General features: G+C 37.2%; 2 protein-coding genes across 2 annotated transcripts; both read left to right on the top strand.

The window, feature by feature from the left end:
- Positions 1 to 2,033: 2,033 nt before the first annotated feature.
- LOC101312616 (serine/threonine-protein phosphatase 4 regulatory subunit 3-like) lies at positions 2,034 to 13,069 on the top strand. The gene is made up of 25 exons (XM_004295049.1): positions 2,034 to 2,115; positions 2,250 to 2,344; positions 4,514 to 4,594; positions 4,708 to 4,807; positions 4,924 to 5,008; positions 5,108 to 5,157; positions 6,574 to 6,653; positions 6,824 to 6,883; positions 7,076 to 7,175; positions 7,286 to 7,363; positions 7,519 to 7,586; positions 7,719 to 7,787; positions 7,885 to 7,962; positions 8,041 to 8,136; positions 8,435 to 8,505; positions 8,656 to 8,733; positions 8,840 to 8,933; positions 9,170 to 9,268; positions 10,468 to 10,676; positions 10,762 to 10,876; positions 11,020 to 11,151; positions 11,243 to 11,350; positions 11,428 to 11,537; positions 11,631 to 11,738; positions 11,834 to 13,069. The coding sequence occupies exons 2-25, from the start codon at positions 2,300 to 2,302 to the stop codon at positions 12,351 to 12,353; spliced, it is 2,634 nt and encodes an 877-aa protein (XP_004295097.1). The 5' UTR covers positions 2,034 to 2,115; positions 2,250 to 2,299; the 3' UTR covers positions 12,354 to 13,069.
- Positions 13,070 to 13,751: 682 nt separating this feature from the next.
- On the top strand, positions 13,752 to 15,693 carry LOC101312329 (outer envelope pore protein 16-2, chloroplastic-like). Its single transcript, XM_004295048.1, has 7 exons — positions 13,752 to 13,995; positions 14,079 to 14,130; positions 14,293 to 14,370; positions 14,550 to 14,581; positions 14,936 to 14,969; positions 15,122 to 15,189; positions 15,301 to 15,693. The coding sequence occupies exons 1-7, from the start codon at positions 13,846 to 13,848 to the stop codon at positions 15,442 to 15,444; spliced, it is 558 nt and encodes a 185-aa protein (XP_004295096.1). The 5' UTR covers positions 13,752 to 13,845; the 3' UTR covers positions 15,445 to 15,693.
- Positions 15,694 to 17,180: the final 1,487 nt, after the last annotated feature.

Below are 17,180 nucleotides of genomic sequence, written 5' to 3'. Positions count from 1 at the left end.
ATTGGTGCAGACGTCCGCAGCCAAGAAAAGACTATATATATATATATCAGCGTCATGATCTTAATAGCAAACAAAAACTGTGAATTGATGTTTTGAAGTAGTTAGATAAGAGCAAGAGTTGTACGATTTGTATGATGATGTGAGATGTGAAAGTAGATATGTATATTAGAGAAAAGTTAGGTTTGAGCATAAAAAAAAAGATAACACAAGGTGAATTTTGATGCCTCAATCAACAGTAGGTATGCTATGCTTATTGTTGGTGCTAAAAGACTTGGGGATTCATATTCAAACTTTTTATTGCAAAAACAATATTAACTCTACCATATATCTTTTGCATTGCCCGTTAAAAAAGGTTATAGGTGAATTCAAGTGAAAGATAGCTTAAAAATTGTATCCTAGCTGTAAACAAAGTTTAAAAGTTGAAGAATTTTGAAGATTGTAATTCATGTACAAGTACAACAATTGGAAAATCTTGTCATATGGGACAATACTCGTCATATTTCTTGACATTTGGGGTATATATAGATCAAGTTGTGGCCAGGATGGGTCAAGTCTGAAATCACATTTGGGCTTCGAAATTCATTGGGCCGATTTATTTTATCTCGTTCCATCTTTCCTTTTGTTTTCACTTTTCATTGGTCTGATCGTTCCGTCTTTCCTTAATCTTGTTTAAAAATACAAAAGAGAGTTTATATTCAAACCTCTAAAATTGTCATCTTGATTTAGTTTTATTTTTCACACATTTCTCTCGGGTCAAATTATTCGATGTTGTAAATATTGTTTGCCCCGTATCTTCTAAATTCAATAAATTTTTAACGTATATAAAAAATAGAAATTGAAAATTAGAACCAATCTAACGAAAAACTCACAGCACAAGATGCAAAAAATGTTGTAGGCTCTTAAATTGGTAGATAGAGAATAGCAAGTTTTTTCATAGTCAACGATCTAGCTAGAGAAGGATTAAAATGCTTGAATGGTTATGCTAACAAATTAATTTGTTTCTCAAAATTAATTAAGTAGTTGTTTTTTCGAGTCCAAAACTTGTGTAATTGAAGTGATTGTTGTCTCTTGGCTTCATTCCGTCCTCTTTCTCTTCACTACTCTTACCATGTTGGCTGCAACGATTAAAAATAGGCGGTGATTAGACAATTCACATCATAAGTATGTACAAGATACTTATGAAGTGGTGACAAGTAGCACACAATCTATTTCAATGTTGTTAGTGATGTAACCCGTCTAAACATTTGTGATGACTATAATTTATGACGATTTGTGATCCTACCTTCCTTCAAACAAAAAAACAGAATTAGAAACTCCTTAGTGTACATATTACATAGCACACTTGAGTCGCAAGAACACAATTTCTACAACCAATTTATTAGAAGATCATTGATGTTATTTGTGAGGATATTAAAATCTCATTGGAAGCCCTTAATTTTAAACAAATAACAAAATTAACATCTCCGTAGCTCTTATTGACTCTTCAACCTCATTACCCTTCTATGGTCAAATGAAATTTTGTTCAGTTCGTTCATACTTGTAAACGTTTAAAATTTTCAACTTCGCGTTCGTCACAGGTTGATTTGCCGATAACCACACTTGTACTCCTCGAATTAGAAACTTGACCCAAAACAGAAAGAGATAAAATGTTAAAAGTAAAATTGTTTCCATAAAAAGCAAACTCCAAGGTTTTTTTCAATTTCTGATCGCAACCCCTCTCTATCATTCCGCCAATCATACTCCGCCACCTCACATCCCAACTAGATTCTTTTAATCAAGACTGTGAGCCGAGCTCCCGTCACAGCCGGTTAATTAAACCGAACCAATCAGAAGCACCCGCGTGCGCCTTTCTACGTAACAGGCAGGTGACTAGCCCCGCTGGCAGACCACATCACTCACCAACTCCTGAAAAGCGCGTGAGTGCGGGAAGGAACGGCTCGCTCGTAATTTGACACGAAACCCAGGGGCATAACGGGCAGAGAGAAAATACCTCTAACATATGCGTAACTGGATTCCTTCCTCTTATCGAAGCTCGGGGGTAATAGACACTTGCGCAGAGAGGAATAAAAAGCGGAGAGAGAGAGAGAGAAGGAAAGTGAGAGAGAAATTTCGAAGGTTCGCTCTGCTACGTTAATGGCGGTTAGGGTTTTCTACTGATCCCCGGGAACCCTAATCACCTCCATTCATCCTCGTCTCCTCTTTTTTCCTCAACTGAAAACCCTAATTCGATTTCTTTTTCGAATCCTCAGCTCCGATTCAGTCTCTCGCCGAATTCCGGCTCCGAATTCGAGTCGCTACCATGGGGGCTCCGGAGAAATCACAGACCAACTCCAATTCGATGCAGGTGAGTTTTGCTTTGTGTGAATTAGGAAGCTTAGCAATTTGACCTAGAATTGCACTGGATTAGGTGTTGTTGTTATCAGAGAGTTCTTGAGCTCGAGCTTGGTTAGTTTTAGTTTCAATTGCAGATTTTGTTTTTGTTTCGGCGTAATTATGTGCACTGGAGTACTGGTTTGTTTCGAATTGGGGGCAGAGCTGGCAAAACTTAAGGGGCCATGTTAGCATTGAGTTCGAATCCGTTAGAGTTTTGGTGCAAATAGTTGCTTCGATTCTAATGTGACATGGAATCGTTTGTGTGCTGTTCAAAGTGTTAATGAACCATATTAGTTGGCTGGAGCTGTAAGAGTGCTGTAGTGAAGTGTCTGGCACTTTTTTTTTTTTTTAGCGCATTTTGCTTTAGTTTAAAGCTCTTGTAATGATGCTCATTGGAAAGGTGACTTGTAAGTGTCTAAAGTCCGTATCTGTAACAAGCAAAGAGCTTGATAAGTAGAAGTAGCTATTTGACTTTTTAGAGGGATGATGTGCAGTTAAGTTATTGTCAAAGGTACAGCGAATAGGCAAAGAGTGTGGTCCTAAGGTTTACTCTTGTGATTATAAATAGGGAAATCATGAGGTGTCTCAGTGGTTGATGTTCCTTTATAAGCTGATGGAGAATAAATTTAGTCAAGCTTTCACAGGGAAAGATTTTAGCAGTAGTCATTTGTGGATTGCCTGAGCACTATATATGAAATATTTCATTGTGCACAGCTGAGCTCCATATGAATTTTGATGCCCACGCTTATGCCTAATTTAGATAGGTTATTGGGACACTGAAAGGTGTCCTTCTGTGGTAGCCTTTTGAGGGAGTTCCCAAGCTCTTGAAATCATCCTAAAGCTCCATGCCAATATCCATACGTTTGCTCCTGCCTAGTGACCAGTGGAAGGTGGCTTGCGGTTTAGTTTCATAGTAGTTTTTTGTTATTGGTGGTGTCTTTATCCTGCTAGCGTAAGATTTAGAAAAATGCTGTTCTTTTAGTTGTCGTTTTGTTCATGTGGAGTTATTGGTCTTCTATAGCAACTAGGTGACCAGTTGGTGATGTAGAGTGATTGTACAAAATTTTCAATGACATACAGTAGCTGCATTCATTGGGCTAGAAAACTAGCTTTTGGACGGTTATAATTTCCTGTAATGGGGACCTATTGTCGGAGGCTAATGAGTAAATCCTATTAAACTGTATTTGAACTAGTGTGATATCCTGTGCATTGCTGAAATTTAATGCCAACTATCTACATTCATTATGTTTATTGGATGGAAAGTAGTATAATTGATTTGAAGTTGTCTTATGGTAATTTTCTCCATCATTTCTTCTAAATTTAATTTCTATTTTGTCCATGCCTTTATATTTCTATAAGGATTGTGAGCTTTTAGAACTTTGACTACTCTTATCACCCCATGGTTTTGGTAATGACCTCTTTTATGGTATTATAGTGATTTCATGATTCTGGAATTAAACATGTTGGGGACATGTCAGCTTGGAAAACTCAGGAATAATTATGGCATGATAATGCACACTAAAATACTTTTATGGTGTTACATTTTGTTCCATCTGTGATGCTTAAATAATTTGTTGCGGTTTATTCACGTAAATTTATTTGGCAAACAATGTCCTTTAGCATACTTAACTTATTAATTATTACATTATACATGACTTGCTCCAAATCTAAAATCAAAAGGGGTTCTCCCATAAGAAGAAGGAACTCTGGATAGACCAATTTCTCATCGTTGATGTCATCACTTCGGTCATTTTTGGTGAAGATAAATTTGTAGGCATTGTTCATTGCGATTGTCATGTTCGGGCTCACTTTCTAGTTCATGTGTCCATGTATATATCACTCCTTAACATCCGCTTTGTCTCATTTGGATAGCTATTATGAGGACCTGTGCGTTTGACATGCATATGCTTTCATAACATACACATATTTTATGCACATCCTATTGGTATAACATTTGCTGTGTTCCCCCCACACCACACCCCCCTCCCCCCCCCTGCGATTGTGAAAATATGCTTTCTGGTAGTGTCAAACAAAGATAATGTCATAACTCGCAAGCTAAATAAATATAAGGGTTTTTTTTTTTGTTAAAAAATATAATGTGTGTCATGTTTGTCTAATTCTTTTGTTTTGCAATTCTCAGCGTGTTAAGGTCTACCGTCTGAATGAAGATGGGAAGTGGGATGATCAGGGAACTGGGCATGTCACTATAGACTATATGGAGGTTTGTTAATCTGATTGATTTTGTTCTGCCTTAGTCTATAGAGACGACGAATTTGTGTCAATGATTAATTGATACTGCTACACATTCTGATTAAATTTGAATGCTGTAAACAGAGGTCTGAAGAACTGGGTTTGTTTGTTATTGATGAAGACGATAATGAGACATTACTTGTCCATCGTATCAGCTCAGATGATATTTACAGAAAGCAAGAAGGTCGTAAATATGAGACAATACTTGTTCATCGTATCAGCTCAGATGATCTTATCTTTTTTTATGAGGTGTCCTCAAGTGGTTATGATAGATGCTTAATAAGACAATTTGCTTTGCAGATACAATTATCTCATGGAGGGATCCTGAGTATTCTACAGAATTAGCACTCAGCTTCCAGGAATCTACAGGCTGCTCTTACATATGGTAACGTCTGAATTATTTTTGCTGTGTTCTTCCATATAGTAAAATAGATCCCGAGTCTTGCATCATCTGAATCCACTAATTATTTACTTCTCTATTCAGGGACAACATATGCAGTGTGCAGAGGAATCTACATTTTAATTCTCTCAATAGTAAGTGTCAGCTGATATATCTTTTCTAAGAAGTTTTATGCTCAAACTTGTATTGCCGTCATTGCTGTTTTTTGGCGTTTGGAAATTCTAACTTCCGCTAGGTCTTTATGCAGTTTCTTATTGGGCATTGACATTTAGGTATCGTGCAGCTTTGTTAAGTGCTATATAATTTCTATTGTACCCATCCCCCTTTTGGATTTGAATTGTGTGCTAAAAAGAATACATCGTATTTCATATTTGCACTGTGAGGATGTGTGCTTAGGTCCCCTTTTGGATTTGAATTGTGTGCTAAAAAGAATACATCGTATTTCATATTTGCACTGTGAGGATGTGTGCTTAGGTCAATGAGTGTCAGTAGTGAAATACAGGAATTACAGGGATTAAACTTCATGGTCATTGCTGCATCTGGCAAGATTTTTGTTCTCAACTTCTAGAAGAGTTCCTGAAAGACAAATTCTAGTAGCAGATCAGAAGGGTGACCCAATTTATTATTTATGGAAGTTTGGAGCTAAAAGTTATACAACAGATTCATTTACTCTTTTTTCTTTTGGTTAGAATAGATCGATCACATTTTGGCTGCCTGCGGAAGGAATATAATATATGGAAGTTTTCTGGAGCTTAAAATTTTAGTGATTGTGTAGAGCTGTATCAGCATTTGTGTAATTTGATGTTGTCAGATGAGAGCTAACTATTTGTCAGATAAAGTGATGCTATGCAAAATTACTTTAAAAGAGATGCATCTATCTAGATATTTATCTTCTTATGAATATAATCCTGCTAATTGTGAATTGATAATAATCAATTTTGGTTCGAATCACCCTGCGCATGTGACAATTTGCATCTTTTTTTTCTTTTGGCAATTTTTGATTCTGTAAATTGAACGTGTTCCTCTGGTTTAACTTTCAGTTTTCTCTAAGATGGAAGACTTGTGGATTATGGTTTGAGATATTTAAGATAGTATATTTATTGTCTTATTGTTATATCCGTAAAATTTGTATTTTCATTGTTGGAATATTTAATCAATAAAGGGCAGAATTTGGTTACTGGCTTAACTAGTACTAATACTGATGTGTTTGGCCAGGAAGGGACTATTTGCTAGCCTGGCCATCGTTGATAGTAAAGTTCTAACGCTAGTGACATTTGTGGCTTTTGGAATGAATGATTGTATCCATAAAGCAGTGTTTTTAAATGATTTGAATAGGCTTTTATGTATAAGATGCTGTTATGGTTGACGGGAAGGATAATTGCTGAAGCAACTTTAGGCTGTGCACTGGCTTAAATTTATACGACCTCTTTTCTACTAATCTTCATCTAATCTTCAACTAAAATTGATAAGATATCTTTTTTTAATGGAACCGGTTTATGCCACAGAAGAATTGATTTGGAGATTAAATCTCACTTAATTGGTATTTGTAGATGAGACATTTCACAATGCAAACAGTGAGTTAAGGGAGCTGCCTGCAATTGAGCTATCTACACTCCCTATTATCCTTAAGGTGTGATTCAGTTGTTCTGCATCTTAAATTATTGTTTTCTATATTTGTTGCTTTCATATATTCACTTTATTTTCTATAGGTCGCTATATGATGTTCATTTACCGTTCAAAACTTTTTTATGTTTAATCATACAGGGGAAGGATGGTAATGCATTTATTTTTGTCTTGCAGACTGTGGCTGAGAGTGGCATTGCTGACCAGATGCGACTGACAGAACTGATATTAAGTGATGTAAGCTTCATACGACTTTGTAGGTTTCTCATTTCATTAAGAAAACAATTGTTAAAGTAGGTCTAATGTACTCATCTTTAGTCATATAATTTGTGTCTTTGTAACATTCCACTACAGCTCGTTAGTTCATATTATAAAGAACGTTGCTTTTCACATTTTTCTTCTGATGATTTTTTTGTTTGTTTGTACCAGCAAGATTTTTTCCGTAAGCTTATGGGCTTATTTAGAATCTGTGAAGACTTGGAAAATGTTGATGGTCTTCACATGCTATACAAAATAGTAAGAGGGATCAGTAAGTATTCTTTTTACACTACTATCCACAAAGTATTGCACATAAATAGAAGAATATTTTATGTTTTTTTTTTCTTTCTTTCTAGTAATTGTGTTTTTTTCTTCCTGCAGTTCTGCTGAATAGTCCTCAAATCTTTGAGAAAATATTTAGTGATGATTTAATCATGGACATAATCGGTGCCCTTGAGTGTGAGTTTCGTTGTTGGTTTATGTTCTCTTATCACAAGCTTCCCTGTTGAAAATTAATGGTTGCCTGGTTGGTTGATTGGTTCTTGGTTCATCAGGTTTCTCTTCATTGTGTCGTTTGAATAGTGATGCTGAATTACTTGAAATTTGGATTGCAGATGATCCTGAAGTACCTCAAGTTCAACATTACCGTAACTTTCTAAAAGAGCATGTTGTTTTCAAAGAGGTAAAAATTTTCTTCTGCCATGTGATTAGGATTTGGTGGCATGGGCATGGGTCGTTGGAGGCATGTTAACATACATGGTATTTGTTTCCTGTACCCTTTATGTAATGCTATTTGTTGACCCACTTTGTGTAGGCCATACCGATTAAGGATTCTTTGGTTCTGTCAAAGATACACCAGACGTACAAAGTTGGTTATTTAAAGGTTCGGCTTTTTATGTGTTTCATCTCTCTCTCTCTCTCTCTCTCTCTCTCTCTCTCGCAGCTATGGTGGGATATTTACTCTGCAGGACTTGTTTTAGGATGTTGTCTTGGCCAGAGTGTTGGATGAGGGCACAGTTGCAAATCTCAATTCAATAATTCATGGAAATAATGCTATTGTAAGAGTTTTATTATGTATTATTTGAACATATCAAGCTCTATGTGATGTTATGCCTAATTTTATTGTTCTGCTATAGGTTGTTTCTCTGCTAAAGGACGACAGTACGTTTATTCAGGAATTGTTTGCTAGGTTAAGGTCACCATCGACCTCCGCAGAATCTAAAAAGAATTTGGTAATCCTTTATTCCTGTCACTCTTTCATTTGGTTCCATGAAACTTTCAATATATTCATGGAATGAAATCAAATTTTAACTAGTTGTCTTGTCAATCAACTGTTTGTGAAGTTACTGTTTTGATCTCAGTATCTGTAATTTATTGAATTTAGTAGGCAGAATTTTGATGTGGTCAACATAATTTTGGTGATGATAGTGACATGGAATTTAGTAGGGATCTGTGGCGGTAGTTCTATTGTTACTTTTCTATCTGTACCTGACCAACTCTCACATTTTTCTCTCTTCTTTCACTGTGCAGGTATATTTCTTGCATGAGTTTTGTAGTCTGAGCAAGAGTCTGCAGATGGTTCAGCAGCTTCGGCTATTTAGGTATGCAGTTCTCAAATTGTGTTTAATGATCAATCATTATCTTTCAGAGCCCTGTCTTTATTTTTGGCTGCTTATCTTATTTAGCAAACTAAAACAATTTTCTTGAGGAATGTTTTTGCATCTAACAGCTGAAACACAAAATTTTTGTAGGGATCTTATGAATGAAGGAATCTTTGACATTGTGAGTGATGCTTTGCAGAGTCAAGACAAAAAGCTTGTATTAACTGGGTAAATCATGATATTAAGTATTTGTCTTCTTTATTAAGTGCTTCTTGCTCTCTGTTCATCAATCCTTGTATGCCTTCCTCACAACAATTGATTATGATGGATGCAGGACAGATATTCTCAATCTTTTCATGAACCAGGATCCAAACCTTCTTCGTACCTATGTTGTTCGCCAGGAAGGAATTCCACTTTTAGGTCTCTTGGTAAGTACCTATTGATTAATGTATCTCCAAATGCAGTGTTGTGCACCTAGAATAGAAACATTTGTGTATCACTCCTTTACACCTAAAAATGATTGAAAGGTGGATGTTAAATATGTGGGATAATTTATGGCATTAAAAGTCATATACATTGCGTGTTTCTATATATATATATTCCCTATTAGTAAGCATGTTTCTGTTCCCCCTGCCAATGTTAATATATAATTTTCTGTTTGCAGGTTAAAGGAATGATTACAGATTTTGGAGACAGCATGCACTGCCAGTTTCTTGAAATTCTTCGCAGTCTACTAGATTCGTACACATTGTCAGGAGCACAGGTAAAGTATTGTTTTACTTTTGGATTTGAATGCTTAACTATAAACATAAGTAGGGCAAGAAATATGTAGTTACTATTCTGCTTATTCTTCTGGTATGCATGAATTGTGCATGGTCATTGGTCATCAGCAAACTGTACTGTATGGCGATCATTTTTTTGGGTGACCTCATCTCCAGTCAACTTGTTGTAGATTCTTCTTTCTTCTCCTCGTGCCTTTTTTATATATGTAAAACTTATTGGGTCCAATGCGAAACTGTTCCCTCGTGATTAAGTACCATCCTGCCAGGCATTTCACTTTCAGGTCCAAGTGGGATAAAGGGCATGACATACATTGTATCTGCATGCATATATTTATCACTTTTCTGGACATTCTTTTAGGAGAATGAAATTTACACTCTGTAATTTGTAAACCACACCTTTTTTGGTTGGAATGTTCTTTTTTGAAATGTTGGTTGGAATATTTTTTTTTTTTTGAAAGGTTGGTTGGAATTCTTATAAAAGGATAAAATAGAAGTTACTTGAAAAGGAAACATAGACTGTAGATTGTAATATGGGGAGTGTGAATTTCACCCTTTTTTCATTCCCGTTGTCAACATTGTTTGCAATGGTAGTTGTCTGTTTTTACCCTTTGATGGGTGCTTACCACCCAAGTAAGATTGCCATCAGAGACATTATGGGTGATATAAGAAGTATAACGAGGCTTTCTGACTGAGGTTTGGAGTCATTTAAGAGGCTTTGTGTCTTAGGTTTCAAGTCACTTTAAGGTAACCTTTACTGGTTTCTAGTTGCTTTGATCTATTATTTTTTTGTTTTGAACCTTAACTTCTGGACTGGGGTGATGACTTTGCGTCCCATTGATCAAATTCTCCACATTCAAATCTATGATGTTTCTAGTCGAATCTATGTTGGTTGTTAATTTTCCTGACCCAATTGATACTAGGTCTGTTTTGGTTAATTTTGCTTGCTGACTTTATAGGCAGAATTATCGAATCTTCGTAGAGTCTACAATACATCCTAATCTTTTTATGCAGGATGTAACATTTGAAATGTTGATTTGTAGTTTATTATATTTCTGCTGAATTGTTGGAAAAATCTTGTCAGTAAACTTGCATGTAAGGAATAATTTCTTTTCGATGCTTCCTATTTCCACCTATACCTCACTTGGTTATTGAGTGTCTTTTCTTGTCTTCTTTCGCACAGAGGGATACAATTATCGAGATTTTTTATGAGAAGCATCTTGGTCAGTTGATTGACGTTATAACAGCATCGTGTCCTTCTGAAGGGAATGCTCAGTTGTCTTCATGCTCTGGCGAAAGAATTGAAACTCAGACTGTCGCGAAGCCTGAAGTACTGTCAAACATATGCGAATTGCTTTGCTTTTGTGTTCTACACCATCCATACAGAATAAAGTAATATTTTGAATTCCTGTGCAAAATTCAGAATTGATTTCTGCTGCTGACTTATACCGTGGAATGTTTGGCTTTGTCATTGCAGGTGTAACTTTCTTTTAAATAATGTTATAGATAAAGTTTTGCTGCTTACTCAAAGAAGGGAAAAATATCTAGTTGTTGCTGCAGTTCGATTTGTTCGCACCATACTTTCCCGTCATGTGAGTTTAATTTTGTTTAACATTGTCATACTCTCTCTCTCTGTCTCTCTGTCTCTGTCTCTCTCTCTCCCGCCGTATATACTCGTCTTTTCTCTTGCTTGAGGTATCACTTAATAATTAAGATAATAATGTCTGAACTGCAGGATGAACATCTGATAAGTCATATTGTGAGGAACAACCTTCTCAAGCCAATTGTCGATGCTTTTGTTGGTAATGGCAATCGATATAACCTGCTCAACTCAGCTGTTTTGGAACTTTTTGAGTACATCCGGAAGGTGCCATACTTTTTCAGACCTTAGTATCTTGGAACTTAATTGTTTCTTCCACTGTGTTGGTGTACATAAATGTATTTTCCTTTTTCTGCAGGAAAATCTGAGATCTTTGGTTAAATACTTGATTGATTCATTCTGGACTCAGTTGGTCAAATTTGAGTTTTTGGCGTCCGTTCACGCTCTCAAAGTTAAACATGAGCAGGTACTGTGCTCCTTCTGGATTTTCTCTAGCATATATCGTAACTTGTAAGATGTCATATCTGACTGCTGCTTTTGCAGTTCCTAGAAAGTTTTGGAACGAAAGGAATCGTTAATGTGGCAGAGAATAGAAAACGAGGTGACGAGCGTGCTTTGGAGAAAGAAGAAGAAGACTATTTTAATGAGGACAGGTATGTCTTTGGTGTTGAACTTCTGTATGAGTATTGACGGTGGTCTTTGCTGCTAAATTTCGTTAACATAGCTCAATTTGGAACTCTTACTAGTGACGAAGAAGACACAGCTTCTGCATCCATGTCAAATGCCCAGAAAGTACAGACACAACCTCAAGCTGTTTTATCCAATGGAGTTGCTGCAAGCCAACCACCATCCAGGTATTGCCTGCTCTAGTGTAGGGGAGAGAAGAACTGCATTTTCCGAATATTTGTTCTATACAGGCAGCATGCTCATGTTGATTTTTGTGTACAAGGGTTGGGCTGGTAGACTATGATGACGATGAGGACGATGAAGACTATAAGCCCCCGCCCAAGAAGCAGCCTGATGCTTCCGAGGAAGAAGAAGGTACAATGGAGTCCCTTAGATTGAAGAGGAAATTGGCTTCAAAGGATAGGGAGCCTGAGCTAACAAAGAGGCAACGGTTGGGTAAAAACTCGAAGCCAAAAGAAAGTGTTTTTGCTGCTTTTTGTACGACTGTAAGCCAGTCAGTGCTACCAAATAAGAAAGCTGCAATCAGCATGCATTGTAGTCAAACAGCTGATGGGGTTAAGAACTCGGATGAGAAACATCAAGAGAATGATAGTGCTGCTTCTAGGAGCTGTTCCGATAACAACAGTTCAGATGAGGAGGATCGTAAGGAGAATGAGCCCACTAGTTCTAGAGGCTCCACTGATTGCTTGCAAGGAACTTTGGAGAATAGACAGTTGGGCGCAGAGGACTGCCCGTTGATACCACCGAAATCCTCACCGGAAATGGCTGTAAATGGGTCGTAACTAAAATAGCCGTCGGGGTTATTAGTTTGTGCTCTTTATTCAACTTGGGATATGCTTGGTTTCTCGAAAGTGGTCCAGGCAAACTTATTTTGGAAGATAATGAGTGAACTGACAGAAGAGGATGAATTTGGTCTATGGCTTCCATCATGATGGTAGGAGCAAATACTGTATAGTGCCATCGCAAGGGGCTGAAAGATGAAAAGAAAATCATACTCACAATGTGGGCGGTATCTACTCTTCACTCGGCCTTTTGGGGCTTGAAGTATTTGCTTATGTAAAACATATCATCAGCATTGACTTTCTATATCCAATTTTCTCTTTGCTTTTCTTCACAAGTTGCTCTCTTGATTTTGCTCATTTTTCGGCTTTGTGATAGTAAGGGCACAATTAGGTGCACCATGTGGTGCTTTGCCCCTTTGATAAGTTCTTTTTGTGGTTTTGAGGTTATGGTTACTATAGAGATAGGAGGGGGTTAGCGAGTGGGTTAGGGGCCAATTTTCTGAAATGTAGGAGTGGAACTTCATTTTGTAGACGAGTGTACATTAGTTGTTGACCATATAGTTATGGGAAAAAGCCTTTTGGAAAGGATGTATCCCTTAATTGTATTTAAGCCTAAATCAGGTGCAGTTGTATTGATTTCTTCCACTTGGGTACGCTGTTTGGAATTCAAATTTTTCTGTCGCCGTGGTTTATGAATGAGCATAACGGGTACAGAATGGAATGAAGTTATATCGCACAGTTTCTTGTCCCATCTTTTTTCTTTGAAGGGCTTGTCCAATTGTTAGTATCTTAGAATTTTGGTACTTGTAGCTAATGTTGGCGCTATAGGAAACTCTTCAAACGTGGGAGGCGAGCTGCTGTTTAGAAATTTCTTTCATGTAATTATATATCAAAGTACCAGTCACATAGAAAGCTTGGGGTCTCTCAAATCATAATTATTCTCCTATACCTCATGGTTGCACAAGGCTCCTTCCTGGTTGAAGGAGTCGGGTTGAACAATCACATACTGAATTCAGAAAGTAAATGGATTCTGTAGCTGAAGAGCTAGAGATCAAGATCGTATCCCTGGTCAATTTTCGACAAAATGGGACTTAAAAGGATGAGTATTTCACAAGTGATTTCTCAAAATCACTATCAATTGTTTCTAAAATTAACCGACGACACATCAATAATTTTATCAGTAACCAGTTTTTATCATTGAGATAATTATAACAGAATTGATTCATTTTTCTAAAATAGAGCTAGAAATGTTTTAACTTTGATTCGGTGTGGGAGCAGACAGACACGACAGGTGGCGATGGAAGCAGTTCTGAAAGATCGCCACGAAGGGTGGCATGCATGCATACGTGTCCACGCTGACTTGCTCCAACCTCACACTCACTCACTTCTCATAACTAGCCTCTTCTTCTTCCAGTGCTTTCGATCTTTCTCATCCACCTCTAGTTAACTTGTTCATCATCTCACAGAAAAAAGGAAACTGAAACCATCGAAGATGTTGAACAGCGGGGGAAGTGTTAACACTCATATCGAGGCTTCGAAGCCGTCGTCGTTTGAGTTCCCTGGATTTGAGAAGGGTGCCATGTTCGACCTCGGCCACCCTCTCCTCAACCGCATCGCCGAGAGCTTTGTCAAGGCCGCCGGGGTACGCTACATTTCTCTTCATTCTTTTCATCTTCATCTCACACTAATATACGTGCCATAATATTGACCACGTTATGAGTACAGATTGGAGCTGTTCAAGCTGTGTCACGAGAGGCTTATTTCACTGCCACTGAAGGTATATGCCATAATATCAACCATACCATCTTCTTCTTCTCCTTCATAATAACTAGCTAGCTATATTCGTCTCTGCTTCCTGCTCCTCTTTCCATTCTCTTCATTAGCACCTCATGCATGTAGTGACATGTTGAAAGAGCATGTGTTTGAGTTTGTGATTTAGCTTCAGGACTTGGTTCAAGTAATGGGACGCCGCCGGATATCTCAGGCCACAAAAAGAATCGCTTCCCGGACCTCAGAGGTACGCACTACTGTTCTGTCATACTCATACCTTCCAAACTACTACCTTTTGTATAGCTTCTTCAATAAATGTTACTTAGTCTTCTACTGCAAGTCATGTATTCGGAAATTAGTGTCCAAACATCATGGATATATTCAATATTTGGGATGCCTGTCTAAGTGTTATTATGTACTTTGCAGGGGGTAACAGCAGTAAATCTCTTGAAGCTATGGTGAGTTCGAAACTCAACTATCAAACACAGACTCATTGTGAATCAAAATGATATAAGAACTCATGGGATCCAGAAAATCCAAGTGTGGTTCAGAATGGGTTCAGTTATAAGAAAAATAAATATGGACTTGATTGATTATTATTCTGATAGTATGCACCAAAGTTCCGGCACAAACGTGCCGTTTTTCTTACTGTTGCCTTTCTGTATTCGTACCCTAATGTGGCAAGCTCGGGCCTTGCAACCAATGGATGTAGATTCTTCTCTTGTGCCACTGGTGATCTCTGGTTTACTTATTTTGAGTTGGATCAATTTGATCAGTAGTCACTGATGAGGGATCACAATGTTTAATTTCAGGTGAAGCACACAGGAAAGGAATCCTTACAATGGGGTAAGTGCATTTTTGTTTAACATGAATTGCTTTAGAGCATGAAATGCACAAGATTTGCTTGTCCGTTAACAGACATTCGAGCATGACATTTACATTTTGCTACAATGGACAGCATTTTCATATTGGGAGCTAATCCCTTGTTTACATTGCAGGGCTAGCTGCAGGGGTGTACTCGGGGCTTACTTATGGACTGAAGGAGGCTCGTGGAGCCCACGACTGGGTAGTGCTTCATTTTTCCTTTTCTTTTTGAGTCAAAGCTTGCGTAGGGGAATGTAGAGATTCGAATGTCTACCTATGGTACTTGAAACTGTCATTGCTTGCTTCCGTGCAGAAAAACAGTGCAGTTGCAGGAGCCATTACTGGTGTGGCTCTGGCACTTACATCCGACTGTTCCTCTCATGAGCAGATTGTGCAATGTGCTATCACTGGAGCTGCCATTTCCAGTGCTGCAAATCTTCTTTCTGGGATATTTTAGGGTGCTAAAGTTGCGGATGATCAAGTCATATCATTCCAAGAAGTTGGCTGCTTCCTTTATAATTAAGCTAGTTGGCTTCTTCCTTTATAATTAAGCTATAGGGATCTAAACTTTTCCATCTCTGTTCAAGGAATTCTACTTTCTTAGGATTCTCGCTTTTCGAATATCAGTATGCATGTGTGTTCTTAAGTGTTTGTTAGAACACTGTTGATATTTGAAGTTTATTCTTCTTTGATTAACATTTCCACGAGTGTGAAGAATATGTAGGTTTTGCCCGGTTGATTTCATTAACTTGATATCTCATTCGTCCTTTATATGATGTGTGCATGTGCCCCTTTGATAAGGCATCTCCAACACTGGTTTTTTTTGGAGTGCCGTGATCAACCTTCGAATTTTTGTTATTGTTATCCATGACTTCGCGGTGTCAAAAGGATACGATCCGTTTATTTTAGAACTAGTTTTGTTTTTTGTTCATGAACAGCCTAGCTATTCATGTGTTGGATATTATGAAATTTGTAGATTCCGTTTGATGGATAAGATCTTGTTACCTGGATTATTCGTCTAAGCAAACATAATTGGCAAAAATAAATTCTTGTTCTTAGGAGCTCGATAGCTAATGTCCGAGTTTTTTTACACCTTATTTGGTCGACGCTTTCGCTTCTCGGACATCTCACTCTGCTAGCAGTATACTGCTATCTTGTTGGTTACTGTTACAATTCTCGTTGCGGTTGCTATTACCACTTCAATACAACTTTTGTGACATATGCAGCGTATTGAGGTCGCTATGCATCAAGTCTCATGGTTTTAGGTGTACTTGTGAGTCTTATTATCATTTATTGCTCTTTCGCTATGGTCACCTTTCATTTAAAAGATGTATTTGAGCGTCGTGATGCATCTAGCTAGTCTAATGCTCTTTCACTATCAATGTTGTATTTGTGCATCTTATCACGTTATATTACAATTGTTATTGATTTTTTATGCTTTTGTATCGCTCTATATACTTATAAGTTATATTTTAATATATGTTTTCAACCTCCTCTAATAAAAAAGGTTGGCAAAGATAATAGCCTGATGAAGGTAACAAGGTAGTTACTCATATTTAGGTTGGTTAATGAAAAACAACTTCACACACGAGAGCTCTAGAATTGAGCCAAATATCTAGTCATAGCAATATGTCAAGTAATTGGTTATTAACTAACAATATCGGTTACTCAGACGCATTTTTCCGGAGTAGTACTTTCAATGTTGATTTTTCGTTGTCGTATTGTAATAACATCATTGACTCATTGTAGTGTTTGCTACACCTAGTAAGTCCATTACTGAAAGTCCATTACTGAAAGTCCATTAGTCTACATTTATCGTGAAGGTAACGTTGTTGCAGATATTTTGGCAAATTATGGGGACAACAACCGAGACTTTTGGTGGGATGTTGCCCCTCGATTCTTGCGTGAGTCACTCATTTTTATGCTTCTTCTAGATATGCTTATCGTAGAGGCTAGTCCTTTCGATTGTTATTTATTTTCTCTTTTTGCTATTCAAATTGGTTGTGCTATTCTTTCAACTTGAAATTGTTGTTTGTTCCTGTTAGGTTGTACTCTATGTAGGCAAGGTTTTGGTCTTGTCCCCCTTCTTTGTATTTTCTTTTCTTTTTTTAAATTTAGGATAAGAGCGTTGAGTTGGCTCTTATTCCATTTTCATAGAATAATATATATATATATATATATATATATATATAT

This window comes from Fragaria vesca, linkage group LG3 (genome assembly GCF_000184155.1).
Source record: "Fragaria vesca subsp. vesca linkage group LG3, FraVesHawaii_1.0, whole genome shotgun sequence".
Taxonomy (NCBI): domain Eukaryota; kingdom Viridiplantae; phylum Streptophyta; class Magnoliopsida; order Rosales; family Rosaceae; genus Fragaria; species Fragaria vesca.
The sequence above is the reverse complement of the archived record's forward strand: the minus strand, read 5'-3'. Positions and strand labels throughout refer to the sequence as shown.